The 23478-nt window shown below is 41.8% G+C and overlaps 1 protein-coding gene and 1 non-coding gene across 2 annotated transcripts in view; both read left to right on the top strand.

The window, feature by feature from the left end:
* The first annotated feature begins 5211 nt into the window (after positions 1 to 5211).
* On the top strand, positions 5212 to 5318 carry LOC138392719 (U6 spliceosomal RNA). Its single transcript, XR_011235004.1, has one exon. It is a non-coding gene; the product is annotated as a U6 spliceosomal RNA (small nuclear RNA).
* A 2952-nt stretch (positions 5319 to 8270) lies between these two features.
* The window catches only part of GRB2 (growth factor receptor bound protein 2), a 70759-nt gene continuing 55551 nt past the window's right edge, over positions 8271 to 23478 (top strand). The window contains exons 1-2 of the mRNA XM_069482838.1: positions 8271 to 8396; positions 17547 to 17761. Of these exons, the coding sequence (XP_069338939.1) occupies positions 17684 to 17761 (78 nt within the window). The 5' untranslated portion in view covers positions 8271 to 8396; positions 17547 to 17683. The remainder of the gene's footprint in view (positions 8397 to 17546; positions 17762 to 23478) is intronic.

Raw genomic sequence — 23478 nt, 5'->3', positions numbered from 1 at the left:
TGGATATTTCCTCCACGCTCCATCGCTAGGACCTGGCAATCATTTCCTGGCGCTCTTAGTGTGGCGAGTCCCGGCAGTGAGGTCGAATCCATTTTTGGAGCCAAACGACAGCATTCCTTTACAGTTAGTTCTACAGACACCTTCAAGGACTCTCTTGCCTGTCTAGAGTGACATCTAATGGCAACCAGAGGGAGTTGCCCAATTTTCCAGCCTATACAGGAAATTTCGCCCGGGAAATAATGTTGGGCTCCTTGTCACAACGGAAGCCCTTTGATTCTTTCCCTCACTATTTACCCTGTGGCTGATGAAGACAAGTAGGGCTGACAACACAACAAGTTGAAATTATTCCACTTGCTAACTTTTGTTTTGTTTTGTTTTGAGACAGAGTCTCACTCTGTTGCCCAGGCTAGAGAGTGCTGTGGCGTCAGCCTAGCTCACAGCAACCTCCAATTCCTGAGCTTAAGGAATCCTCCCACCTCTGCCTCCCAAAGTACTAGGATTACAGGTGTGAGTCACCACGCCCGGCCTCCCCTTGCTAATTAAAACCATGAAGTATGCTTCCAAACACAAAACTGCCAAATATGTTCAGATGCACCCAACTCTCGGCCTTGGCAGTGACTGTTCCGAGTTCTATAGGAGTCACTTGTCTACCTGGGGTACAATTTGCTTGGCTACAGGTGGCAGTGGCATGCATGTTTCCTCTCTACAGGTGCCTTATGAAATGATGGCGGTAATCCACAAACTGTTTTAAGATTTTTGGAAGATTGGGAATGTAGGTATGCTCAAGAGACAACAGCTAAAAGATATAGCCTGATAAATTTTTAATAACTATGGGAATGGTGGATTCAGGTGGCATTGTTCAGTCTATGAAAGGGGCCAGGTGAGGTGGCTCATGCCTGTAATCCTAGCACTTTGGGAGGCTGAGGCGGTAGGATTATTGGGGGCCAGGAGTTCAAGACAAGCTCTGAGAAAGAGCAAGACCCCATCTATACAAAAAAATAGAAAAATTATCGAGGTGTGGTGGTGCATGCCTGTAGTCCCAGCTACTCAGGAGGCTAAAGCAGGCTGATCCCTCAAGCCCAGGAGTTTCAAGTTGCAGTGAGCTATGAGGATGCCACTCGCTCTAGCCCACACAACAGAGCGAGACCCCATTAAAAAAAAAAAAAAAAAAAAAAGACTGTGAAAGGGAAAATTGAAACAAGAACGTCTAAAATGTTATAATTAAGACACATTTTGCAACACTTTTAATATCTTACTGTTTCATTTTCTAGACTGCTCTGTTTTGAGATGTATTATTAACCTCACTTTTCCAGATGAGGAAATTAAGTCACAAACAAGTGACAGGACATGTCAAAGATTATTCAGTCACTTATCAGAAAGGCTAGCACTGGAACGATCTCTCCTACATTAAATCCTGGTACCCTTATACACCTGGTGGACAAGTGACTCCTGCAGAACTTGGGACAATCACTGCCGAGGCTGGGAGTTGGGTGCATCCAAATGTATTCGGTGTTTTGTGTTTTACATGGAATCATACTTCATGGTTTTAATTAGCAAGTGGAATAACTTCAACTTGCTCGTGTTGTCAGCCCTATTTGTCATCACCAGTCACCGTGTCTCTCCCATTGGTCGTCCAGTGCTCAAGCTGGAAATCTGGGAGTCATCCTTTATTTCTCGCTCTCACCAACTTCTTACTTCTAGTCAATCAGCAACATGCAGCCAGATGTTCCTGCCTGGTGCTCCATCCCTGTGACCTGTGATTTCTCCCTACAGTAATATCTCAAGTCCGTCCATCCCCACTGCTCCTCCATCCATCTCCGCCTTCTTAGTTCAAGCTCACTTAGATGGCTAAAACAGGTTTCTGAATTTGTAGTTAAATGTTTATTTGTTTACTGTCTTGTTGCCCACGCTTTCCCACAGAAATGTAAGCTCCAAGAAGGCAGGAACCCTGTTTTTTAAAACTTCACCCAGGCATCCCTGGTGCCTAGGATGGTGCCTGGCTCATAATGCACATGCAATGTGTGTTTCTTGAATGAATGAGTGAAATAAATGTACTCATTCAGCAATTCCACAGTCTACTAAAATACTGATGTCTAGGTTCCAACCCTAGGGATTCTGATTTAACTTGGATGGGACAAAATATCATTTTTTTTAAGTATTCAATATTTTAAAAAATTTTCTTATTGTAGTAAAAAAAATAACATAAAATTTATCATTTTAATCATTTTAAGTGTATAATTGAACGACATTAAGTATCTTCATCTTGTTGTACAATCTTTTTTAAATTTCCAGCCACAAATTTGAGTTGGACTTTAGCACTACCCACAATGTTTCCTGTATTTATTGATCCTCCACCATCCAAAAGGACATTTTCAAGCCTTCTGGTCTCCTCAAACCTGCACACGTTCCCTGTCCTCTGCCGCAGGTGTTGCCATCACTCATTCAGTTGACAGAATAGAAGCCGTCAGAACAAAAGATCACGTCTTCCCACCACCACCGCCACCCACCAACCTGTACCTGTTCTCAGAGATGCTGCTTCTTGTCCACGGAAGTGGAAGTGCAGGGACTTTGCTCCTCATTTCCCTTCTCTCTCCAGAATCCAAAAGTTTCCCCTCTCTTCCAGATAATTCCTTTCGGCATACAAAACATGTTGTAATATGTCCCATGTTTAGAATCCCTTCCTCGGAACCCTCCAAAGGGTGGGCCCTGCTCTGCTCTGCTTTATAGCAAAACTCTGAAAAAGAGCTGCCCATCCTCACTGCTTGCACTTCCTCACCTCTCATGGTCTCTCTTTTTCCCAGGCTCCTGTTGACTCCTTCTGTCTGACATTCATCCACCATGCTATAGATTGTCCTTGTCACTATCTCCAACAATCCCCATTTCACCAAATTCAATCATTGATTCTCAGTCCTTATCTTATGTGTCCTTTTCAGTAACGTTGGACAAAGTTGACTGCCCCCTCCTGTGGAAACAATTTCTTCATCCATAAAATGGGCATAAGTCATAATACCTACAGTACTGTATATTTGCTGTGGACTAACTGAAATAATGTCTATAAAGCCTTTAGACTTTTCCTGGCCCCAATAACTGCTCAACACCTGTTAGCTCTTCTTTAAATATATTTTCATCTGGCTCGCAATCGCAGCATCTTGGGAGGCCGGGGCAGGAGGATCACTTGAGACCAGAAGTTTGAGACCAGCCTGGGCAACATAGTGAGATCCCGTCTCTATAAAAAATAAAAAAATTAGCCAGTCATGGTGTCATGCACCTGGAGTCCTAGCTACTCCAGAGGCTGAGACAGGAGAATTGCTTGAGCCTAGGAGTTTGAGGCTGCCGTGAGCTGTGACCACACCACTGCACTCCAGCCTACAGCCTGCTGGCAGACACAGCAAGACTCTGTCTCTAAAAAAAGAAAAAGAAAAGAAAAACAAAGAAAGAAAGAAAAGAAACATGGGCTCCAGGATGCCCTTGAAATGGTCTTGAGCCAGCTCCCAAGTAAAGGGGGTCAGCTGTCAGGCCAGGTTTGTGGCCTCCAAGGTCAGTAAATACAGGGCAATGTCCAGTTCCTACCTGCAGGTGGCAGCACCATAACTCACAGAAAAGAAGGTTGAGAACTCCTTTTTGAAGATTCAAAAGAGCAAACCCCAAAGGAAGAGAAAGTTTTTGATAATTAGTTTGTGCATTCTGAAGTGACTGATGTGGCCAGTTGGCAACTAGCAAGGTTTGCTACAGTAACAACAGGTTTTCATAGCAGGATGTGACTTTTACTTCACAACTGGCCCCTTACTCCCGGTTTCTTTCTACTGTTTAACCTTAGCCAGACACATACTCAAATACTACTGTCTCTAGTGTGTTTTTTTCTTCTCATGGAATGATCGTGGGCAATGTTCTCTCAAGTTTCTGAGTCTGTGTCTGTAGAAAAAAAATTTGTCAAAAAGACAGTGTAGTGTAGGCCAGGCGCGGTGGCTCACGCCTGTAATCCTAGCACTCTGGGAGGCCGAGGCGGGTGGATCCCTTGAGCTCAGGAGTTCGAGACCAGCCTGAGCAAGAGCGAGACCCCCATCTCTACTAAAAATAGAAAGAAATTAGTTGGACAACTAAAAATATATAGAAAAAATTAGCCGGGCATGGTGGCGCATGCCTGTAGTCCCAGCTACTTGGAAGGCTGAGGCAGAAGGATCGTTTGAGCCCAGGAGTTTGAGGTTGCTGTGAGCTAGGCTGACGCCACGGCACTCTAGTCCGGGTAACAGAGTGAGACTCTGCCTCAAAAAAAAATTAAAAAAGTTCCCTTCCACATCTGGTCCATATGCATATACCTTTACGTAGACATACTGAGTGTTTTATCAATGCTGCATTTGAAAAGGAAGTATGTAACTTCCCCCCCCTGTTCTCTTAGGCTTCTACTCTTTTTCTGAGCTCTCATCCATTTTCTTAGCTTTAAATATCGCCTTGGCACAAAAAAGCAGCCATACTTTTATCTCTGGACAGCCTCCGTTATTCATCCATCCATCCATTTATTCACTTTTTGCACTATGCTGGGTACTGGAAATACAGATGTGACAAGGGGTGGTCCTGTCTTTCTGGAGCTTGTAGACCACCAGGGGCGGGGCTGGGGTTGGGGTTGGAGGAAAGGGAGAGCCAAGAAATAATAATGATGCAATGAGATCAGAGGTACAATGGGAATTTTGAAGAGGAAACCCTAAAACTGACTCAGGGACCTAGAGAAAAAGGAGGCCAACTGAGCAGAGGAAATTGCATGTGCAAAGACACAGACACTCAAAAGATCACGGCACCTTCTGGAAACCACAAGTGGTTTAGTATTGATGAAGTTATATGTTGGCTGGGGACTGAAAGGGTGGGGCTGGCTGGCAGGGCCAGATCTTTAAGGGCCTTGCAAAAGACTTGAGACATTTTCTTGTGGATGATAAATATCTTAGTTCCAAATGATTTTCTACTCTACAGTCAGAGTGATAAAGTATTTTGAAGATGAAAATCTGACCATGGCCCACTCCTGCTTCAGTATCCCATAGACTTGAATCTCAAGTCTTTGGCAATAATGAAAGGGTCCTTTATGAGCCTCTCTAGCGCCTTCACCCACATGCCTTAGAAGCTGCCTCAGAACCAAGAACTTTATAACCTTCTCTTGTTTCCCCACCCAAAGCACAGGGGCTCTCTGATTGAGAAAACTTCTTCCAAAAGAAATGCAATTGTGTGCTTTCTTTGGCAGCACATATACTAAAATTGGAACGATGCAGAGAAGATTAGCATAACCCCTCTGCAAGGATGACATGCAAATTCATGAAGTGTTCCATGAAGGAAAAAAAATGCAATTGTCTTAAAACTTCCTCCTGAGGAATCTCATCAAATAACCAGGAAAGATTAACCACCAGAGAAGAGAAAAGACTAAAAATCATCACCACACCCAGACTAGTCAAGCGAAGCAGTGGGAGTGGAGAAGGAACAAAGGAATCTGTAACTGGTTGTGATCAATTAGTTGTAAACAGTAAATACCACTACACTTAGATCAGCCCCAGACAGACTTTTCATCTATTTTCTGAGGGTAGCTGAGATTGTCTGGGAGACTTTATCTGCATAATGAGACAACCTTTGTTCACAGTGAAGTTCCACCCCTCACCTTCCTGAAATTTCTCAGCACTCCTAGCCCCCAGAGCTCAGAGGAACTTTGTCCTAGGATGTCTGTTTTCTGGGCTCATTCATTTCCCCTAAAAAAGCATTTACTACCCCTCAAAATTGCCTACATCCCCCATCTCCCTCTCCTCTATATAAAGGGTGCTATTTAAGCTTCAGCCACCTGGCCCTTCTTTGAGTCTCATATTTTTTTACTGCCTCCCATACACACTCACATGTCAATCAATTTGTAGGGTTTTTCTCTTGTTAATCTTTTGTCAGTTTATTTCAGCAGAATCAAACCTTCAGGAGAGGAGGGAAAAATTCCCTTCACCCCTACAATCATCCCCTCACCTGCCCCTTCCCTGTCCTCTGTGCCCATCCCCTCTAGTCAGCTATTCCTCTTGACTGGTAAATTTCTTTCTTGTTCTCCCCATTACCCAGGCCTACTCAAAACAAAAAATTGCAAATCTTCCCTCACTTCCTTGTCCTCTCTGCTTAGCAGCCAAGTCCTTCCCCTTCATTTCTATTTTTTTCTGGTCACCAATCTAGAACAAAGTGGCATAATGGGGGGAAATAACCTGGGTTTTAGAACAAGGCAGGCCCAGGTCTACTATATTTTGGTTTTCTGGGGTAATTTACAGACCTCTCTAAGCCTGTTTCTGAGTTGATAAAATGGGGATGTTATCCACCCTATGACTTTGGTATGCATCAGGTGGTAAATGAATGGTCCTCTTGTTATTAATATTTTCCTCTGGTTATTTTTACCTCATAGCAGACATGTTCTGTTCAGAAACCTTCAGAGGTTGCACATCACATGACAATGAAATCTAAGCTGTGCATCTTGGCCTTGTCTCTCATTTCTCCTTCCCCCAAATCCTGGGCTCTGGATGATATAAAATATTGGCTGATTCCATCACTTTCCTCCCTGCTTTCACGTGGCAGTTCAGACCAAGTCCTCCCTGATTACCTAAGCACCAAGTAATGGCTCCTTCCTCTGCTGTCCCGATATGTAGTTCAGTGGCATTTAGGGCCAACTTCTTGTCTTGCAGACCAGGCAACTCTAGATTACAGAGCACTGAAAGCAGAGGCTTTGTCTGGTTCATCTTTTACCCCGCAAAGCACCTTGCATGCAGTCGATGCTCAATAAATACTTGGTAAAAGAACAATTCATTTTCCTTATTTCAATGGGCTTGTTTTCTCTATAGAATCAGGTGCCTCCTTACTCTTATATCAACGGGATTTTGCTGGCTTCCAGAGAACACGTTAACATTAGACGTGTTCTGGTCTCTCTTTTAATTGAAAAGAGCTTTTGGAACTGAAAGATAAGAGTTGCTTCTCCAAGCCTCATCTGGCACTCCTGGGTACTCCCTGGCCTCATACTGGAATTGAACTACTTAGAACACGACTTTCTCTCTCACACCTCTGTTCCTCTGTACTTACTCTCTGTACTAATGTACCATTCCCTTTGCCTGAAATGCCCTTACTCTGGCTTCTGTGCCGGGTGATCTCCTACTCATTCTCCAAGACTCAGTTCAGACGTCATGGTATACCTCTGCGAAGGCTTTTCTGCAGTGGGCAGAGCAGATATGCCTCCCCCATCTGTTTAGCTTCTTCAGCATTCCCCAAACAATTGTAACAGTGCTACGGCATTATTTGTTTATGTTTCTTCTACTTCTCTAGACCACGACTTTCTTTTTTCTTTTTTTCTTTTTTTTTTTTGAGACAGAGTCTCACTCTGTTGCCTGGGCTAGAGTGCCGTGGCGTCAGCCTAGCTCACAGCAACCTCAAACTCCTGGGCTCAAGCAATCCTCCTGCCTCAGCCTCCCGAGTAGCTGGGACTACAGGCATGCGCCACCATGCCCAGCTAATTTTTTCTGTATATATTTTTAGTTGTCCAGCTAATTTCCTTCTGTTTTTTTCAGTAGAGACGGGGTCTCGCTCTTGCTCAGGCTAGTCTCGAACTCCTGAGCTCAAACGATCCGCCCACCTCGGCCTCCCAGAGTGCTAGGATTACAGGCGTGAGCCACCGCGCCCGGCCTGGGACCATGACTTTTTTGAGGCCCAGGATTTCTGTTCTATACCCTCACAGTGCCTACCATATAGTAAGCACTTGATTCAATCAATGAGCAAAAGAATACAGTAATCATCCAATACTACGGAGTTTGTACGGACCAGACTCTCAAACATTTCAAGATCTGATCCTCCATTTTAAGTGCTTCGTGCTGGAAGGAGATCTCCCCCCTCAACGCCTAATTGCTTTGGTTTTGTAGAAAGGGGAGGGAAAGTGACAAGAGTGTGAAAGAGTTATTCCTTCAGGACTGAGCTGTCATTTACTCGCTCTGGCACCGAGAGAGTTACAGCGACTCGGGGGCGGGGCCATGCCACGGCCACCAGCGGTGGGATGTCTGGCGCATGCGCCGTAGCACCAAGTTTGTCTCTACCTGAGGGGGCTCGCCAAGGCGCAGCGCTTGCGCTCTGGGCCTTTTCCGCCGAGGGAAGTCTCGCGGGGGAGGGGCGGGGCGGGGCGGAGCCGCGTGGGGTAGTTCTCGCGGGATATCGACTAGGAGCGGGGAGCGGAAGCGAGACCGCTGAGCTGCTTCCGCGACCGGGCGGCGGCGGCAGTGGCGGTAGTGGCGGCAACGGTGGCTGTGGCCGTGACGGCGGCAAGAGCAGGTGCTGCCCTCGGGGAGCAGTAGCGGGGTCGGCAGCCGCTCGCAGCGCTGTGGAGGGGCCGGCCGGACGCAGAGTGGAGCAGCTGCGCCACGGTGAGTGCGGGCGGCGGCTCTCAGCTCTGCTCCGGTGCCTCTTCCTCCCCGCTCCGCAGCGGGAGTGGGCCCCGGGGAAACCCGGCCCAGCCTGGGGTTCGGTTCGGGTCTGAGCGGCGAGGCTTGGGACGAGGAGCGGAATCCCCGGGACTCCTGATTTCACGTTTCCCCTTTTGGGACTCTTCCTTTCTGGGGACCGTCCTCCTCCGGCTCTCGGCTCTGGGAAGAACCCGGAACCCCGAGGGAAGAGGACGGGGCTTCTTAATTAAATCTTACGCTTTCATGATGAGGATTTGCGCAGAAGGGGCCAGGGAGAAGCCCGAGAGGCGCAGGGTACTAATTCTGTGAGTCAGTCTGACTTAGCCTGGCAGGCGGGGGATTCGGTGTAGGTTGCAAATGTGATTGATGCTCCTTCGACCTGCACGGCAACCACGTCACCATCTCTTGGCGTCTTCGGGCCAGATCTTGTGCTGGAATCCACCGTGAGTTAGAACATTTGCTGCCGGAGCCAGAGGAGATACCTTTATTCTGAAGCTTTAGAAAATAAAACTGTTTAAAAAATATTTGTCAAGAAAAGTAAAGCAGCAGCGGGTTGGAATGCACCGAGGAAGTATTTCCGCGAGTGAGGGCCCTGGTAATTTTCATTTGCAGCGCTATCCATGTATGATTGTAAGCCAGATGAGTTACCATTTGCTCAGAAAGTTATTCGAGGCTGGCTTCAAACGCTGTAGAAGTGCAATTTGAAGGGGACTGAAGTGCACTCAGCATCTATCTTTTGATGCTATTGACTTAGAAAAGAGTCAAAAAGACACAGAGAAATTAGCATTAGTCTATTTTGGCTTTCTTAACCCTCTTTCACTTGGTACTACTTCAGTTATTTCCTTCCCTCTCTATCTACTTCTCTCCATTCCGCCAGGGACACGAAATGCTTGCTTGTGTAATGCAAGTCATTTACCCCCCTCCCCTTTCTTTCTAATCTACTTCCCCTTCCTCCTTGCCGTCCCCTCTCAGGCATAATTTTTTTTTTTTTTTTTTTAAGTTTCTGCCCTTTGGCACTGTTCGTTTTCTCCCTTGTTTCAAGATTCCATTGTTATTCTCGGGAAGATACCCTCTTTCCTTGCTTTCATTCCTCTACTTTTGAGCGTCCCCTGTGTTCCTTCAGTTAGCCAGAGGGTTGCTATAGAGCCACGATAGACTTAAGTTCTCCCCCTGGAAACTGGGAGGCTCAAAAGATTGAATTCACCCCTAAGTAATCAATACTGTGACTAGGTCACAAGTGTAGTTTGCTTGTGGTGTGTGTGTGTGTGTGTGTGTGTGTGAGCTAGAGACAGGATCTTGCTCTGTCGAGCAGGCTGGAACCTTGAACTCCTGGACTCAAGCAATCCTCCCATCTCAGCGTCTGGAGGTGCTAAGACTACAGGTGTGAGCCACCCAGCCAGTGTTTTAGTTATTTTCTTCATTGTAAGCTTATGCTTTTGTGCCTGCTTACACTTGACTTGCTTATGCTTTTTTCCCCTATGTCTCTTTTATATTGGTAAGGAAGGTTGGGTCAATTTGGGGCTTATGTGACTTAATTGACTTTTAATGGGAGTGGTTAATGTTAAAAAATGAAAATCAACTATAGATCTATATTATATTAGAAAAGAAATAAGATAGCCTGAAAATTTTAAGGGAATAGAGCTTATTTAGACCATTGATAAGTTAGTTAAAACCTGCCCATTGTAGTTGTATTAATTTATTCTTTATCAGGCTTTCATTTAAAAATCAGTGTTCCGAGATCAAAGTGCTAAAAAAAAAAAAAAAAAACTTTTTCTGCATCTGTTATAATCAGACTTCGTTGTTGTTTTTGACAGAAAGAAATATCTTTATTTGTTCCTTCCCATGTTCAAAATTTTCCTAATCCTAAGATTAAAGAAATAAGTTAATTCTTGTAATCAGCTTTCTTTGGTACTCAAGACAAGCATTTAAATGCTTGAGGCGGTTTACTCCTGCAGCAGGTTATTCAGATTTGTGAGGATTGCTGGGTTTTAAATACTACTTGTTAATGGTACTTAGAGATTTTTCTCAGTAATTCCTGTTATGTTGTATGTTGTGCAGTGGAGTTCTAATTGTTATACAGGGCAGTAGGGTAATAAATTTTGGAGAAATGAAGTAATACAGAATAGAGAGCCATCATGCTCTCCTGAGAGAAATTAATAGTTATCTCCTTAGTTCAGAGGAACTCTACGCCATTACTGAATGGCCTTTGAGAGTCTTTTTTTTTAAATTTTATTTGTCAAAGTTAGCTTTTTCCCAGGTGTGCCAAGTGAATATGGATTTTCATTTTATGCACGGACATTCTCATGCTTTATCTGAAATGTAAATTTTAAAATCTGGTTAAGGCACCTTTATGGTATAGCAGTGGTTCTTAAAATTTGGTATGTATAAGAATCACCTGGGAATCTTTTTAAAACTAGGTTCTGACAGAACTCCAGGAGGCATCCCACGGTGAATTGGTCTCTGAATGGGGTGGTTTTGATGCAAATGGTCCAAGGACCAAAAAAACAACAAAAAAAACTTGTTACCGAGTGCAGCCATAATGTAGTAAGACTGGCAGCTTTAAGTTACTCAACCTAAAATTATACTTTCTGTATATACGAAGTAAATATTTAGACTGGCCTAATAGAATGAGTGAATTGTTGGTGTGATTAGCTTTTATATGTGTAAATTTTTTTTCATTGTTAGGTGTGAGATGTGGAGTGATTTAAGTTTATACTTAATAGGGCTATTAATTTGCCTACCAGAGAGTTCTTCTCAGTCTGTACAGATGGTTCCTGATTTGAAAGCATTTTTCATCTTTATGATGGCACAATAGCAGTAGTACTCTGTAGAAACCGTACTTCAAGTACCCATACAACCATTTTGTTTTTCACTCTCAGTCTAGTATTCAATAAATTGCAGGAGATACTCAACACTTTATATAAAATAGGCTTTGTGTTAGATGATTTTGCTCAACTGTAAGCTAATGTAAGTATTCAAAGCACATTTAAGGTAGGTTAGCCTAAGTTATGATCGGTAGGTTAGGTGTATTAAATGCATTTTCATCTCAACTTCTGTATATGTAGATGGAAGTTCAAGATTTACTGTCGGAACATGTGGATTGATATTTGAAAAAGGACTGAAGATGCTAGTTAAGGTCTCTGGATTAAGTCTATATTATAATAATAAAATCTCACAGAGCCCACACTATAGCAGGGAATTAATAAGCTCAGTCTTTTGGAGCAAGCTAGAGATTCTGCCAGGCTATTTATTTATTTATTTTCCTTTTTTTCTTTTCTTCTGTGTTTTTTTTTTTTTTTTTTTTTTTGAGACAGAGTCTCACTCTCTTGCCTGGGCTAGAGTGCCGTGGCGTCAGCCTAGCTCACAGCAACCTCAAACTCCTGGGGTCAAGCCATCCTCCTGCCTCAGCCTCCCAAGTAGCTGCCTCCACGCCCAGCTAATCTGCCAGGCAATTTAAAGGCACTGTCTCCTTTAATCATCAAAATGACTTTATAAGGTAGGTGCTGTTATTGTCCCCATTTTCCTGTTGAGGGATACTAGGGATTATAGAATATAAGTTATTTCTCCAGTGTCCCCCAGTTAGTAAGTGGTAAAGTGACATTTAAATCCAGGTCTAACTGCAGAGCATCAGTAAGCTTTTTGGTTTGTGTTCTTTCTGACTACAGAAGTAATTCATGCTTGCTGTAAAGACAGTGAAAACACAATTGAGGTGTATTATGTGGAAAGTAAAAGTATTCTGTGATCTCACTACCAGAGATTATCATTGTTACCCTTCTGAGCTTTTTTTTTTTGTAAGCATATACTGATATTTTGGTTTACAGAAATGGAATAAACTATAATATTTCTGCAGCTTTTTAAAACTTGATAACAATCTAGGTACTTACGGAGAGATATTCTATATATAAACTTATAGATATTAATCTCATATTTTTCACATTGTATTTTGTGTCACTATTTCAGTGAGATAAATCTGCAAAATAGAATTGCTTGATCAGGCTATGTATTTAAAAATCATCAATAGATATTACCAAATAAGTCCCCAAAAAGATTGAGCAAATTAATTCCCTGCTATAGTGTGGGCTCTGGCATGGTTTTATTGTTATAATTTTAGTACCATGCCACATTGTCTGGCAGTTAGTAACTTCTCAAAATGTTGAGTGAATGAACATCAGATAGGGTAAAATGTTTACCCAAAGTATTGCAGAGACTGGATGTTATAAATCTTTCAAAAATGTGCTAATTAGGCCAGGCATGGTGGCTCAGGCTTGTTGGGAGGCCTCGGCAGGAGGATTGCTTAAGGTCAGGAGTTTGAGACCAGCGTGAGTAAGAGCGAGACCCCATCTCTACCAAAAAAAAAAAAAGAAAGAAAGAAAGAAAAATAAGCCAGGCGTAGTGGCATGTGCCTGTAGTTTCAGCTACTCAAGAGGCCGAGGCAGGATCACTAGAGCCCAGAAGTTTGAGGTTGCGGTGAGTTATGATGACACCACTGCACTCTAGCCCTGGCGACAGAGTGAGACCCTGTCTCCAAAAAAAAAAAATAAATAAATAAAAGCCAATTAGTCTGTGAAAGAAATCTCATTGTTCTAATTTGCATTTCTTTTCTTATGTTTTAAGTAGAGTAACATCTTTAACTTATTTTGAGTGACTGTTGTATGTCAGGCTCTGTCCAAAGCACTTCATGTATATTATCTATGTTATCTAATTTTATGCTTAGTGAATCTTATAAGGTAGATATTATACAGATGAGAAAACTGGGGCTTGTTTAAAAGGCTTGCCCCAAATGATAGCTGTATGTGGCAGGGTCATTACTTGAACCTAGGTCAGCCTTCCTCTAGAGATCATGCACAGTCTTATCACTAAGCTATACTGGCCCAGAAAGTGTCATGTATTTTATTTTCTGTGAATTTTGGGAAGAAGAGAATTAAATGGAAGAAAGAAAAGAAAATATTACAAATACCTTTAGGAAACTACATTTTCAGATATAGTGCCTATTGTTTGAAATGGAGGGTTAAAGCTATACTTACCCTTCTTAAAATTCACTGCTAGAACTTGGATGGAACTGGAGGCCATTATCCTAAGTGGGGTAACTCAGGAACAGAAAAAGAAATGCTGTATGTTCTCATGTATAAGTGGGAACTAAACTGTGGCTACACAAGGGCACATAGAGTGCTATAATGGAAATTGGAGACTCAAAAGGGGGAAGAGGAGGGCGTTTGGGATGCAAAATCACCTGTGGGGTGATGAGTACCCCAAAAGCCCAGACTCCACCACTATACAATAGATATGTGTAACTGAATTTAACTTGTACCCCCAAACCTATTAAAATAATTTTTTAAAATGTTGCAAAAATGGCATTTAAATGGAATCATTAAAAAGAAATAAAGGGGAACATCTCAATATTCACTCCCATAGTGACATCATCTCCTGGGTTTGTAAAACAAAAACAAAATCATTGCTTGGGATGGGCTGCAGAGATATGTGCTGATAACAGTTTTAGAGATACTCTCATTTGGCTTCAGCGTTTAATGCACTACTGCCCTATTTTCTTGGGAAGCAAACAGAAACATCTACTCTGTTAAAATCATTATTCATTGTGTCTACTTTCAGCTTTCTTCCTTTTAGTAATAGTGTTGTGTATGTGATAGAATTTTCTTTACTAAAACACATCCTTTTGAATTCCCTTAGTGCCTATGTGCTCTTTTGTATTGATAGCCTAATAAGCTGACCTCTTGAAGTTTTCTGTATGAGATGCTAATTTTTATTTGGCACATCCATGGAAGTATTGATTTAATTTTCTGTTCAACTGTATTTCACAAGGTAATAGTTACTTGGAAACGTGATTTTCAAGAGGGTCAGTCTTTTTAAGCTTTCACTCAGGAACCTGTGGCAGATGAGTAGCAGCAGGGAAGCAGGTGTTGAGAACTGTCTTGGTTTATGTGCTGCTGCTGTTTGGTAACAATGCCATTGTCTTAAATCCTGAATGACATAGAAGTTTGTGACCTGTTTTAGGACATAGTATCTTGACAGGGACAGTGCTTTGGCTTTCTGTTTGTTGTTTTTCAAAAATGAAGCTCCTTATTTTCTCAGGTCAGCTCAATTATTCTTCAGCTTCCCATCATTGATACATAGTCTCAACAATCAGACCAAGAGACCAGTTCAAATAAATAGGCTGAGGAAAATATTGATAGTATGTAGCAGAGATTTTCCAGGTTTTGTTAAAAAGTAAAAATAGATACATTGGAAACTAGGCAAGGAAAACAAAAAAAGAAACCAAACAGTTGTTAATGCTGGGGAAAATTAAAGGATTGTTCAACAAAGTAAGGTTGGTTGTAGTATATTGTTTAAATCATTAATGAACAATATTTTATAATGTAATGCTAGTGCTTAAACCAGGATTTGTGGTATTACTGGAATAGGGCAGGGGAATGGCTGGGGTGGAACAGCCAAGTGCTCCCCTTTCAGGTAAAGGGTAATGGCTGGAATAAACTAAGAAACAGCAGCAGGAGCATATTATTTAGAAATACTGTAAGTAAATACAAAGAGAAAGCTAAAAACAAAATTGAGAGTGATTGCTTGTGGGTGTTGGTAGGGAACTGCTCTTTTTCATAAGCCTTTTAATAACTCTGACTTTTAAAATTATGTACATGGGTTAGTTTGATAAAAATAAATTAATTACAGAGAGTGCAAATGAAGGGCATTTAAGGATACACAAAAATAAATACTCTGAGACTAATCTTTGTATTTTTAAAATATTTGCTAGAACTCGTTCTTTCCTCTGTTATAGCCAGCACCACATAGAATAACTGAGGTATGGCCTGAAATAATAAACATTGGTTTTGTTTATTAGTTACCTGCAGAAGAATGTTTGGCTTTTGGAATTTGACTGAAAGACTTTTTATTATCAGATGATTTCTTTCCTCTTTGATAATACTCATCTTGGTCTAATGTTAATATTCCCAGCTGGTTTACTGCTTAGTCCATTTGCAGCTATGCTTGATTAGTGCCCCAATTGTTAACTTTAGAACAAAAGAATAATAACCACTCATGAGCTACTAGATGGTAATTATCCAAGAAAGGTGTCACTATAAATAATCTGTCCCCATTCTGTTGTTTTCTGCTTTTGTTTAGCATGTGTGAAAACAGTGACTGAGCAAAGAAGAATGGGGCTTTATTTTCCTTCAGTAATGCAAAAGTCTAGGTTGTGCCCCATATTCATGGCTGGAGACTCTTTACTATGGCAGTGATTATACTGCCCTCAGTTCACCGTCACCTGATACACTACCTAAAGGTTCTGACCTAATCTTTTACCTGCAAAGTGCAGCTGAGTTTTTCTCTGAGAAAAGAAGCTGTGCTCTGGGTGATAGTGAGAGACCTCTGTTTGACATCCCCCTGCACTTTCTTTCCCCAAACAAGATACTTGGCAGCTCAGATTCTGAAAAAGGGATTCCTTTCAAGTGTAGATTAGGACTTCAGCTCTGCTTCTCAGGCTAGTTAGAAACTATGTGGAGGCCCACAGCTGCCAAGCTGGTGTTGAGACCAGCTTGTCTGGGTAGACCGGGAGCACTTATTCTCATGGCTAGTTTCAGGAGGACTGGGCAGCTCAGCTCTTAGTTTGAAATAGAAGTTATGATCACTCTACCTAAAGGACGTTGGCTTGGAGATTAGAATCAAAACAGATCTCATGAAACATTTGAAAAAAAACTCCTCCCCCACGTGGGTTTCCTTCATTACCAACAGATGGCAAGGAGGCCCTAGTGTCCTTGACATTATTGTTGGCCTCTCTTTATGTCTGTATGTGTGTGACTCTGTGTCCCAGCATTTCTGTCAGTGAGTTTTGTTTGGATTCTCTTGCTCATATATTTAATAGTATAGGTAGTTCTATATATATGTATTGATATATGTCTTCTAATCACCTCTATGTTGATTTTTATATCTACAAAATCTGTAAAGTTCTACATTAGTGTATTGACATATATAGACACATGCATATAAAGTTTTATATACATATATATGGCAAAACTGTGTCTATAGTTTATTTGCATACTTTAATTGAACTGATTCTTCTTTGAGATATAATAAAGTACACTTTTGATTCAAAATTGGGCATTTCATAATTTATGACCCAATATATGTATGTGTAAATGTCTTCTGACATCCTAAATTCTAAAGTAACTAGTGACAATGCCAAATGTTCCTAAGTTTGTATATATAAAAGGCAGTTATTTTTCTATTCAGGTTTCTATACCAATTTTGATGTTACATGTATCTTTACATAATGAAAACCGAACAGCTTTATTTCAAAGAAAAAAAATGTGGAGTCAGTCTGGACTGCTGAGGGTCGTCTATTTCTAGGACTGGGGAGGACCCCAAAGGCTTGAGGATCTTCAGGGGACGGGGGCCTCATGCAAGAGCACCATCTCCACCAGCAGAAAGCGCTAAGCCATCCTTTCTCTGGTTACCTGAGCTTGCTGATCAGTTTGCAAGTGGCGGGGGAAAGCCGCTGGTGTTCATAGTACTGAGTGGACTAAAAAAGCAGTTCCTAAGTTCACTTTCTGCTCTCTTGGGAGCCGACCGAGATTTAGTTTCCAGAAAAGAGCAAAGCAGGTGGAGATGAAAGCCTGCATTGCTTGCTTTTTAGTGTGAGTAGGAGAGCCAGTATTCTCAGGAAACCAGAAAGGTTGGGAGGGAGACAGTCCTGTTTATCTGAGAAGCGACAGGTGCTGTTCCCAGGGTGAGGCCTTTCTTTCAGTGAACTGCATTAGGTGCCTGGAGAAGAGAGAGTAAGGGGTGAGGGAGGAAAGGCGGAGACTGAGTGGGACACCAGCCGGTTCCTGCACACCGCACACCGCGCACACCCAGCGGGAAGGAAGAGGAAGTGTGTTCTGGAATAGCTCAAGCAGCTGCTGTCATTGGCCAGCGGGCCTGTCAGTCGCCTGGGGGCTGAGGCTGAAAAGAGGAAGAAGGAGAGCAGGGCTGTTGCCTGGAAGGGAGGGAGGAGGGCTGAGCCAGGCTGAGCCAGGGGGCGTGGGGGCTGGGACAGCAGGCCGATTGCCAGGGCGGGGCTGCCTTCGATCCTGGCCTCTTCTCTTAATTGTCCCTCTTCTGATTCAGGGTGGCATTGTGCGTCCCAGAGTGCAGGAGCGAGTCCCAGAAGAGAGGCGAGGCTGAGCCCAGAGCGCTGGGTTGCTTCAGCAGGGAAGACTCCCTTCCCCCTGCTTCAGGCTGCTGAGCACTGAGCAGCGCTCAGAATGGAAGCCATCGCCAAATATGACTTCAAAGCTACTGCAGACGACGAGCTGAGCTTCAAAAGGGGGGACATCCTCAAGGTAAGTGTTGATGCTGAGCACAATGCTGAGATCGCCTCTCCTTGTACTTACCTACCTTCTTTCATCCAGATAACACACAAAGAAGCTGTGCTCATTCTTTTTTCATTGCACACTTTTAGTATTTAGCATCATGTTTGATCTGGAGAGCTTGAGATAAATGTTGAGTAGAATATTAAATATGACTTAAGAGAGTTGGTGTGATGTGTGGTCTTTAACTGCCTTTGTGTGAATGCCTTGAGTATTTCTATTTGTCTGTTGATACTGGTAATATTTCAAGTAAATCAAAGTAATGTGATTGTAGAAAGGAAGGATTGATTTACCTTGTATAGTTTTATAAAAAATTAGAGGATTTTTTAAAAAGACCTAAACTTGAAGTATTTATGTGAAAGCATTCAGTTAGTCTTATTTTACATAGCCAAAAGATTTTACATTCTGGAATATGATCCTAGTGGGTTAGAAATTAATTTTCCCAGTTTAGAGAGGTTGCTAGAAGTATATGCCAAAACTCATTTAGAAACCTCAGTGTATTTTTATTCTTTGTGAAAAAACTAAGGGAGTTCTAAATAATAAGGTTAAACCTGCTGTTGTACAAGTCAGATTTTGATTTTCTTAAAAGAAACTTGAGGAGCAATTACCCCATATTAAACTCTAATTGCACAAAAGAAACCTGCTGACAGTTTAGAAATAAGCTTCTTTACAGTTTGCAGCTTATTTTGAGTCTCACTATTTGCATGAGGATTCGCTCTCCACCTGGCACATGTTAATTATGTTGTTTACCCAATTGACTAGAGCGGGTTACCCTTTTGGATATGTAATTTATTTTTACAAGGGTGGGTATTATCAAACAGTATGTCAACTTTAGGAGAGGAAAGGTGTTCGCTGTATCTCAAGTTTTGACATTTTTTCCTCTGAGCCTTAGTCCGATTATTGGAATCTGCCACCCATTTGTTTACTTCCCCTGAATGAAATTCTTAGAATTTTATAAAGAGGAAGAAAGGGGAAATTTAGAGATACGGTCCTTCATAAAAGGACTTGTGATATTTCTTTTTTAAGTTACATGGACCTATTTTGCTCTCATTGCCCAAGGGATAGAGTTCTACTCTGAATAACTGCACAGTGGCCAGGCACGGTGGCTCACGCCTGTAATCCTAGCACTCTGGGAGGCCAAGGCGGGTGGATCGCTTGAGGTCAGGAGTTCGAGACCAGCCTGAGCAAGAGTGAGACCCCCGTCTCTACTAAAAATAGAAAGAAATTATCTGGCTAACTAAAAAAAAAAAAAAATATATATATATATATATATATATATATATAAAATTAGCCGGGCATGGTGGCGCATGCCTGTAGTCCCAGCTACTCGGGAGGCTGAGGCAGTAGGATTGCTTAAGCCCAGGAGTTTGAGGTTGCTGTGAGCTAGGCTGACGCCACGGTACTCACTCTAGCCCGGCAACAGCGAGACTCTGTCTCAAAAAAAATAAAAATAAAAAAATAACTGCACAGTAATTTCTTTCTTTTTTTTTTTTTTTAAAGTAATTTCTTAATGTTAGAAATGTAGGTTGGGCCGGGCGCGGTGGCTCACGCCTGTAACCCTAGCACTCTGGGAGGCCGAGGTGGGCGGATCGTTTGAGCTCAGGAGTTCGAGACCAGCCTGAGCAAGAGCGAGACCCCGTCTCTACTAAAAATAGAAAGAAATTATATGGACAGCTAAAAATATATATAGAAAAAATTAGCCGGGCACGGTGGCGCATGCCTGTAGTCCCAGCTACTCGGGAGGCTGAGACAGGAGGATCGCTTGAGCTCAGGAGTTTGAGGTTGCTGTGAGCTAGGCTGACGCCACGGCACTCACTCTAGCCTGGGCAACAGAGTGAGACTCTGTCTCAAAAAAAAAAAAAAAAAAAAAGAAATGTAGGTTGAACTTCAGAGAAGATAATACTGAACCAGCTTATAAAAGAGAAGAAAACTTTGTGTCTTTGTGTTCATTTCAAAGCTGTGTTTGTAGCACCAAGCTGTTTGAGGATTTTCTCAAAGCCAGCACTACATTGTCAGAAAGTGCACAGAACCATCTATAGGTTTTAGAAAGACATATGTCCTCTGTTTCTGTTTTCTCAGAGAGCTAGAAATCAGAGCAAAGGTGACTTAGACTACAGAATTACTGTTTCATTGGTGTGAAGAGGAGATAATTTGATGTTTTTGTAGGTGATTACTATTTTCAACAGATAACCCACTTGTGATATCATAGTAAGACTGGCTACTCAAATACCCACATTTATAGCCTGTGCAAAAACTCTTTTGGGCCCCTTTTGTTTTTTTAAATACAAAGTTAAATTTCTCCACTAAGCTTACCCTAGAAGCTTAAACCCAGGAAGGCTGGTAGTTCATATTTTTCTATAAGTTTGTCCCATTGCATATTTAGCACAAAAACAACAAATTAAACCAAAGCTAGGGATGTGTGGTCTCTTATTAAGAATATTTAGATGAGAATTTTCCCTAATTTCTGTCACTGAAGTTTTTCTAGACCATGAACATTTTATAAATTCTTTAACTTAAATTAGTAAACTCCTCAACAAGTTTAGAACACATCTCCCCCATCCTATTATTAGGGAAGATGATACTACTGTTTAACATTCGCCCAGAAATTTTTATGATGGGGGAGAAACTGAATCAGTGTTCACATTTACTTTCAGGTTTTCTTTGGGGAGAGAGAAAAATACATATATTTGGTTCTTCCAATTTAATAGATGATCGAAATATGAAGTCATAGTACCATTATTGCTTTTAAACGGTGGCCATTAATTTTGTGGCTTTACTCCAAAAAAAAAAAAAAAAAGTGAGGATACAGTAGTTGCCGTTTGTCTCATAACTGTGTGAAATGGCTGTGTAAAGAGGGGGGACATGCTTTCTTAAGAGCTGTTACTAAAAAAAGTGGAGTTTTCCTCACTTGGTTCTTTAAGGAGTAAACTGGCTTCATTTGAGTTGCTTTTGATTTGATTTGATAATTCTTGAGGATGTTAGTGAGCCAAAACACGTTTATAAGTGGCTAAAATATTATTGACTAGTTTAACTTTGATTGAACTAGAGGTATATTTGTCCTCTCTTGGTAGAGATGTACATTTCATTTCAAGATAATGAAATAGAATGAGGCTTATCCGTCTAGCTCTGATTGGAGTTCAGAAGGGCTACATCCTCTCGTTCTCTTGGAGTTTCTGGTTAACTTTTAGTTAATGTTGATTACTCTTTTCTGAAAGAATCCTTTCCCACTCTCTGTCTGCACATTGACCAGTTTACTGCCCTGAGAAAAGAGAGAAAAATAAAAACATTTTACTGGGAGCCTAAATAGAATTGAATGTTTCGATATATCTACCATTGTTACTTTCTCTCTTGTAAAAACTTGTGGTTTTTTTCTTGGTTATGGGAAGAGAGGGCAGTAAGGCATAAAAATGAAAGGAGTTACTCTTCTGTTGCAGGTTTCAGGCCTCTCTGGCTGAAATGAACCTTAATTCTCCCACTGCTGTAGGGCAGGCTTGAGATAGTCCCAGAGGTTCTACACTGGCAAGACCCCTAACTAGTCTACCCTAGGGCACAAAACACCAGATGGGTTTACCTAAGAGTTGCAGCTGCCATGAGGGGCTTATGTATAAGTAACTTCAAATAGTGCTGCATTGGAATTAAAAGACCGTTTTGAGCTCTCAAACCTGTGGTCATTCCATTCTAGAGCCGTCCCTGGATCATCTAGGTGTCTTCTACTCTCTCTGGCACTAACTACCTTTGCCAGTTTCTTAAGCACTTTAGAAATAGGTCTTGAGTTCACCTTTAGATCTTTGTAGTGTCCTATCTCAGTGCTGCTTGGCCTATTTCAATGTCACACTTACTGAGCAGCTCCCTGAGCCAGATCCTGGGGTAAGTTGCTGTAAGAGTTGGGGAAGAAATATAAAATGTACTTTCTCCCTTTAGGAGCTCTAAAATCTGGTAAGAGAAGTGAGATTAATATGTAAAACAGTAAAAGGCAGTATATAAAATTATTGTAAGAACAGGAAAAGACCTTTTAAAATCCCTTAAGTTAGACTTATTATTTTACAGATGAGATGATGGCCCGTAGAGGTTAAATGAATCTATCCCAGATCACACAACTATAAAACCCTAGTGGTGAACTGGTATTTGGTATAATGTTAGAGTTGTTCTGCACACCGTAACTATTAGAGTAATTTAGGTAAGGAAGACACTGATGAGAGCTGATGTCAGAATAAGGTGTGTGCAGAGGTGTGACTTGAACTGGACTTTGTGAGGTGACAGGGCTAGGTGAAAAGAAGGATGGACAGTTCAAGGGAAGGAGTGCAAGTGAAGCTCTGTTTGAGATAAGAAGGCTGGATTAAGGGTCCAGAAGAAAATAAGGTAGAATTGGAGCCAGATAAGTAAAACTCAGTAAGAATTTGATCTTGTGTTTAAGAAGCCTTGGAAGGTTTTAGCTGGTGATGAAAGTGTTCTCTGTGTGTAGTGGATTGCAAGGAGGGAAGCCTGGGGTCCCAAACCTGAAAGGTTGCAGTAATCAGGTTGTGTGTTAATTGCCTGCCATAGGTATTAGATACTAGGAATGAAGGTGGGGTGTGGATTGAGAGATGCTGAAAGAAAAAAATCCCAGGATTTCTGCCTGTGAGGTAAGAGCATTTGAGTAAGTTTTCTGAGAAAAGAGTGCCCATTGGTTGTGTTCCTTGAGAGTCAAACCCTAGTTTGGTTGGTTACAATTTTCACAAAGTTTAAGTCCTGAATTTCAGTGCACAAGTACCATTTCAAGTGTTTGAATTATCTAACCTAAAAAATAAGCAAGGCACAGTGGCAGGTGCCTATAGTCCCAACTACTTGGGGGATTGAGGCAGGAGAATCCTTTGAGCCCTGTGCCTATAGTCCCAACTACTTGGGGGATTGAGGCAGGAGAATCCTTTGAGCCCAAGAGTTCATAGCTCACTTCAACCTCAAACTCCTGGGGCTCAAGCGATCCTCCTGCTTCAGCCTCCCAAGTAGCTGGGACTGCAGGAGCATGCCACCATGCCCGGCTAATTTCTTTCTATTTTTAGTAGAGATGGGGTCTTGCTCTTGTTCAGTCTGGTCTCAAACTCCTGAGCTTAAGTGCCTGGCCTGGCCTGCATTTAGTTTTTAAGAATGAGTGCAGTTTGTTATTTGTGTGCTCTTAAAAAAAATAATTTGTTTGCATTTATTCTATTTATTTTGTCAGCTGAGTGAATGATTTCCAATAGATGCTGAGAATGAACTTTCAGTTCCTGCACAAGACTGTTTTGGGGGGACTGGCTGAAAATCAGTCTACCCTTTGTTTGGGGAAAGAAATGAATAAAAAATGCAATGTTCCTTTGGGATTTTTCAATTTCCACCTCTAAGCCATATGGTTGAAGTCACCGTTGGATAGCTAGCATTTATGGAACATTTATTTTATGCCACTAAATTACAAATTATTCCTAATCTTCTTAGGCACTGAAAGATTGGCATTATTAGCCCCATTTTTTTCTTTCTTCTTCTTCTTCTTCTTCTCTCTCTCTCTCTATCTCTCTGTATATACATGTATGTACATTAGAGACAGGGTCTCACTATATTCACTATGTTGCCCAGGCTGGAGTACAGTGGCTATTCACAGGTGTGATCATAGAGCACTGGGGCTTCGAACTCCTGGGCTCAAGCAATCCTCCTGCCTCAGCCTCATCTGTGACTACAGG

The sequence above is a fragment of the Eulemur rufifrons genome, chromosome 9, assembly GCF_041146395.1.
Source record: "Eulemur rufifrons isolate Redbay chromosome 9, OSU_ERuf_1, whole genome shotgun sequence".
Lineage (NCBI taxonomy): Eukaryota > Metazoa > Chordata > Mammalia > Primates > Lemuridae > Eulemur > Eulemur rufifrons.
This window is presented reverse-complemented; position numbering and strand designations above follow the sequence as displayed.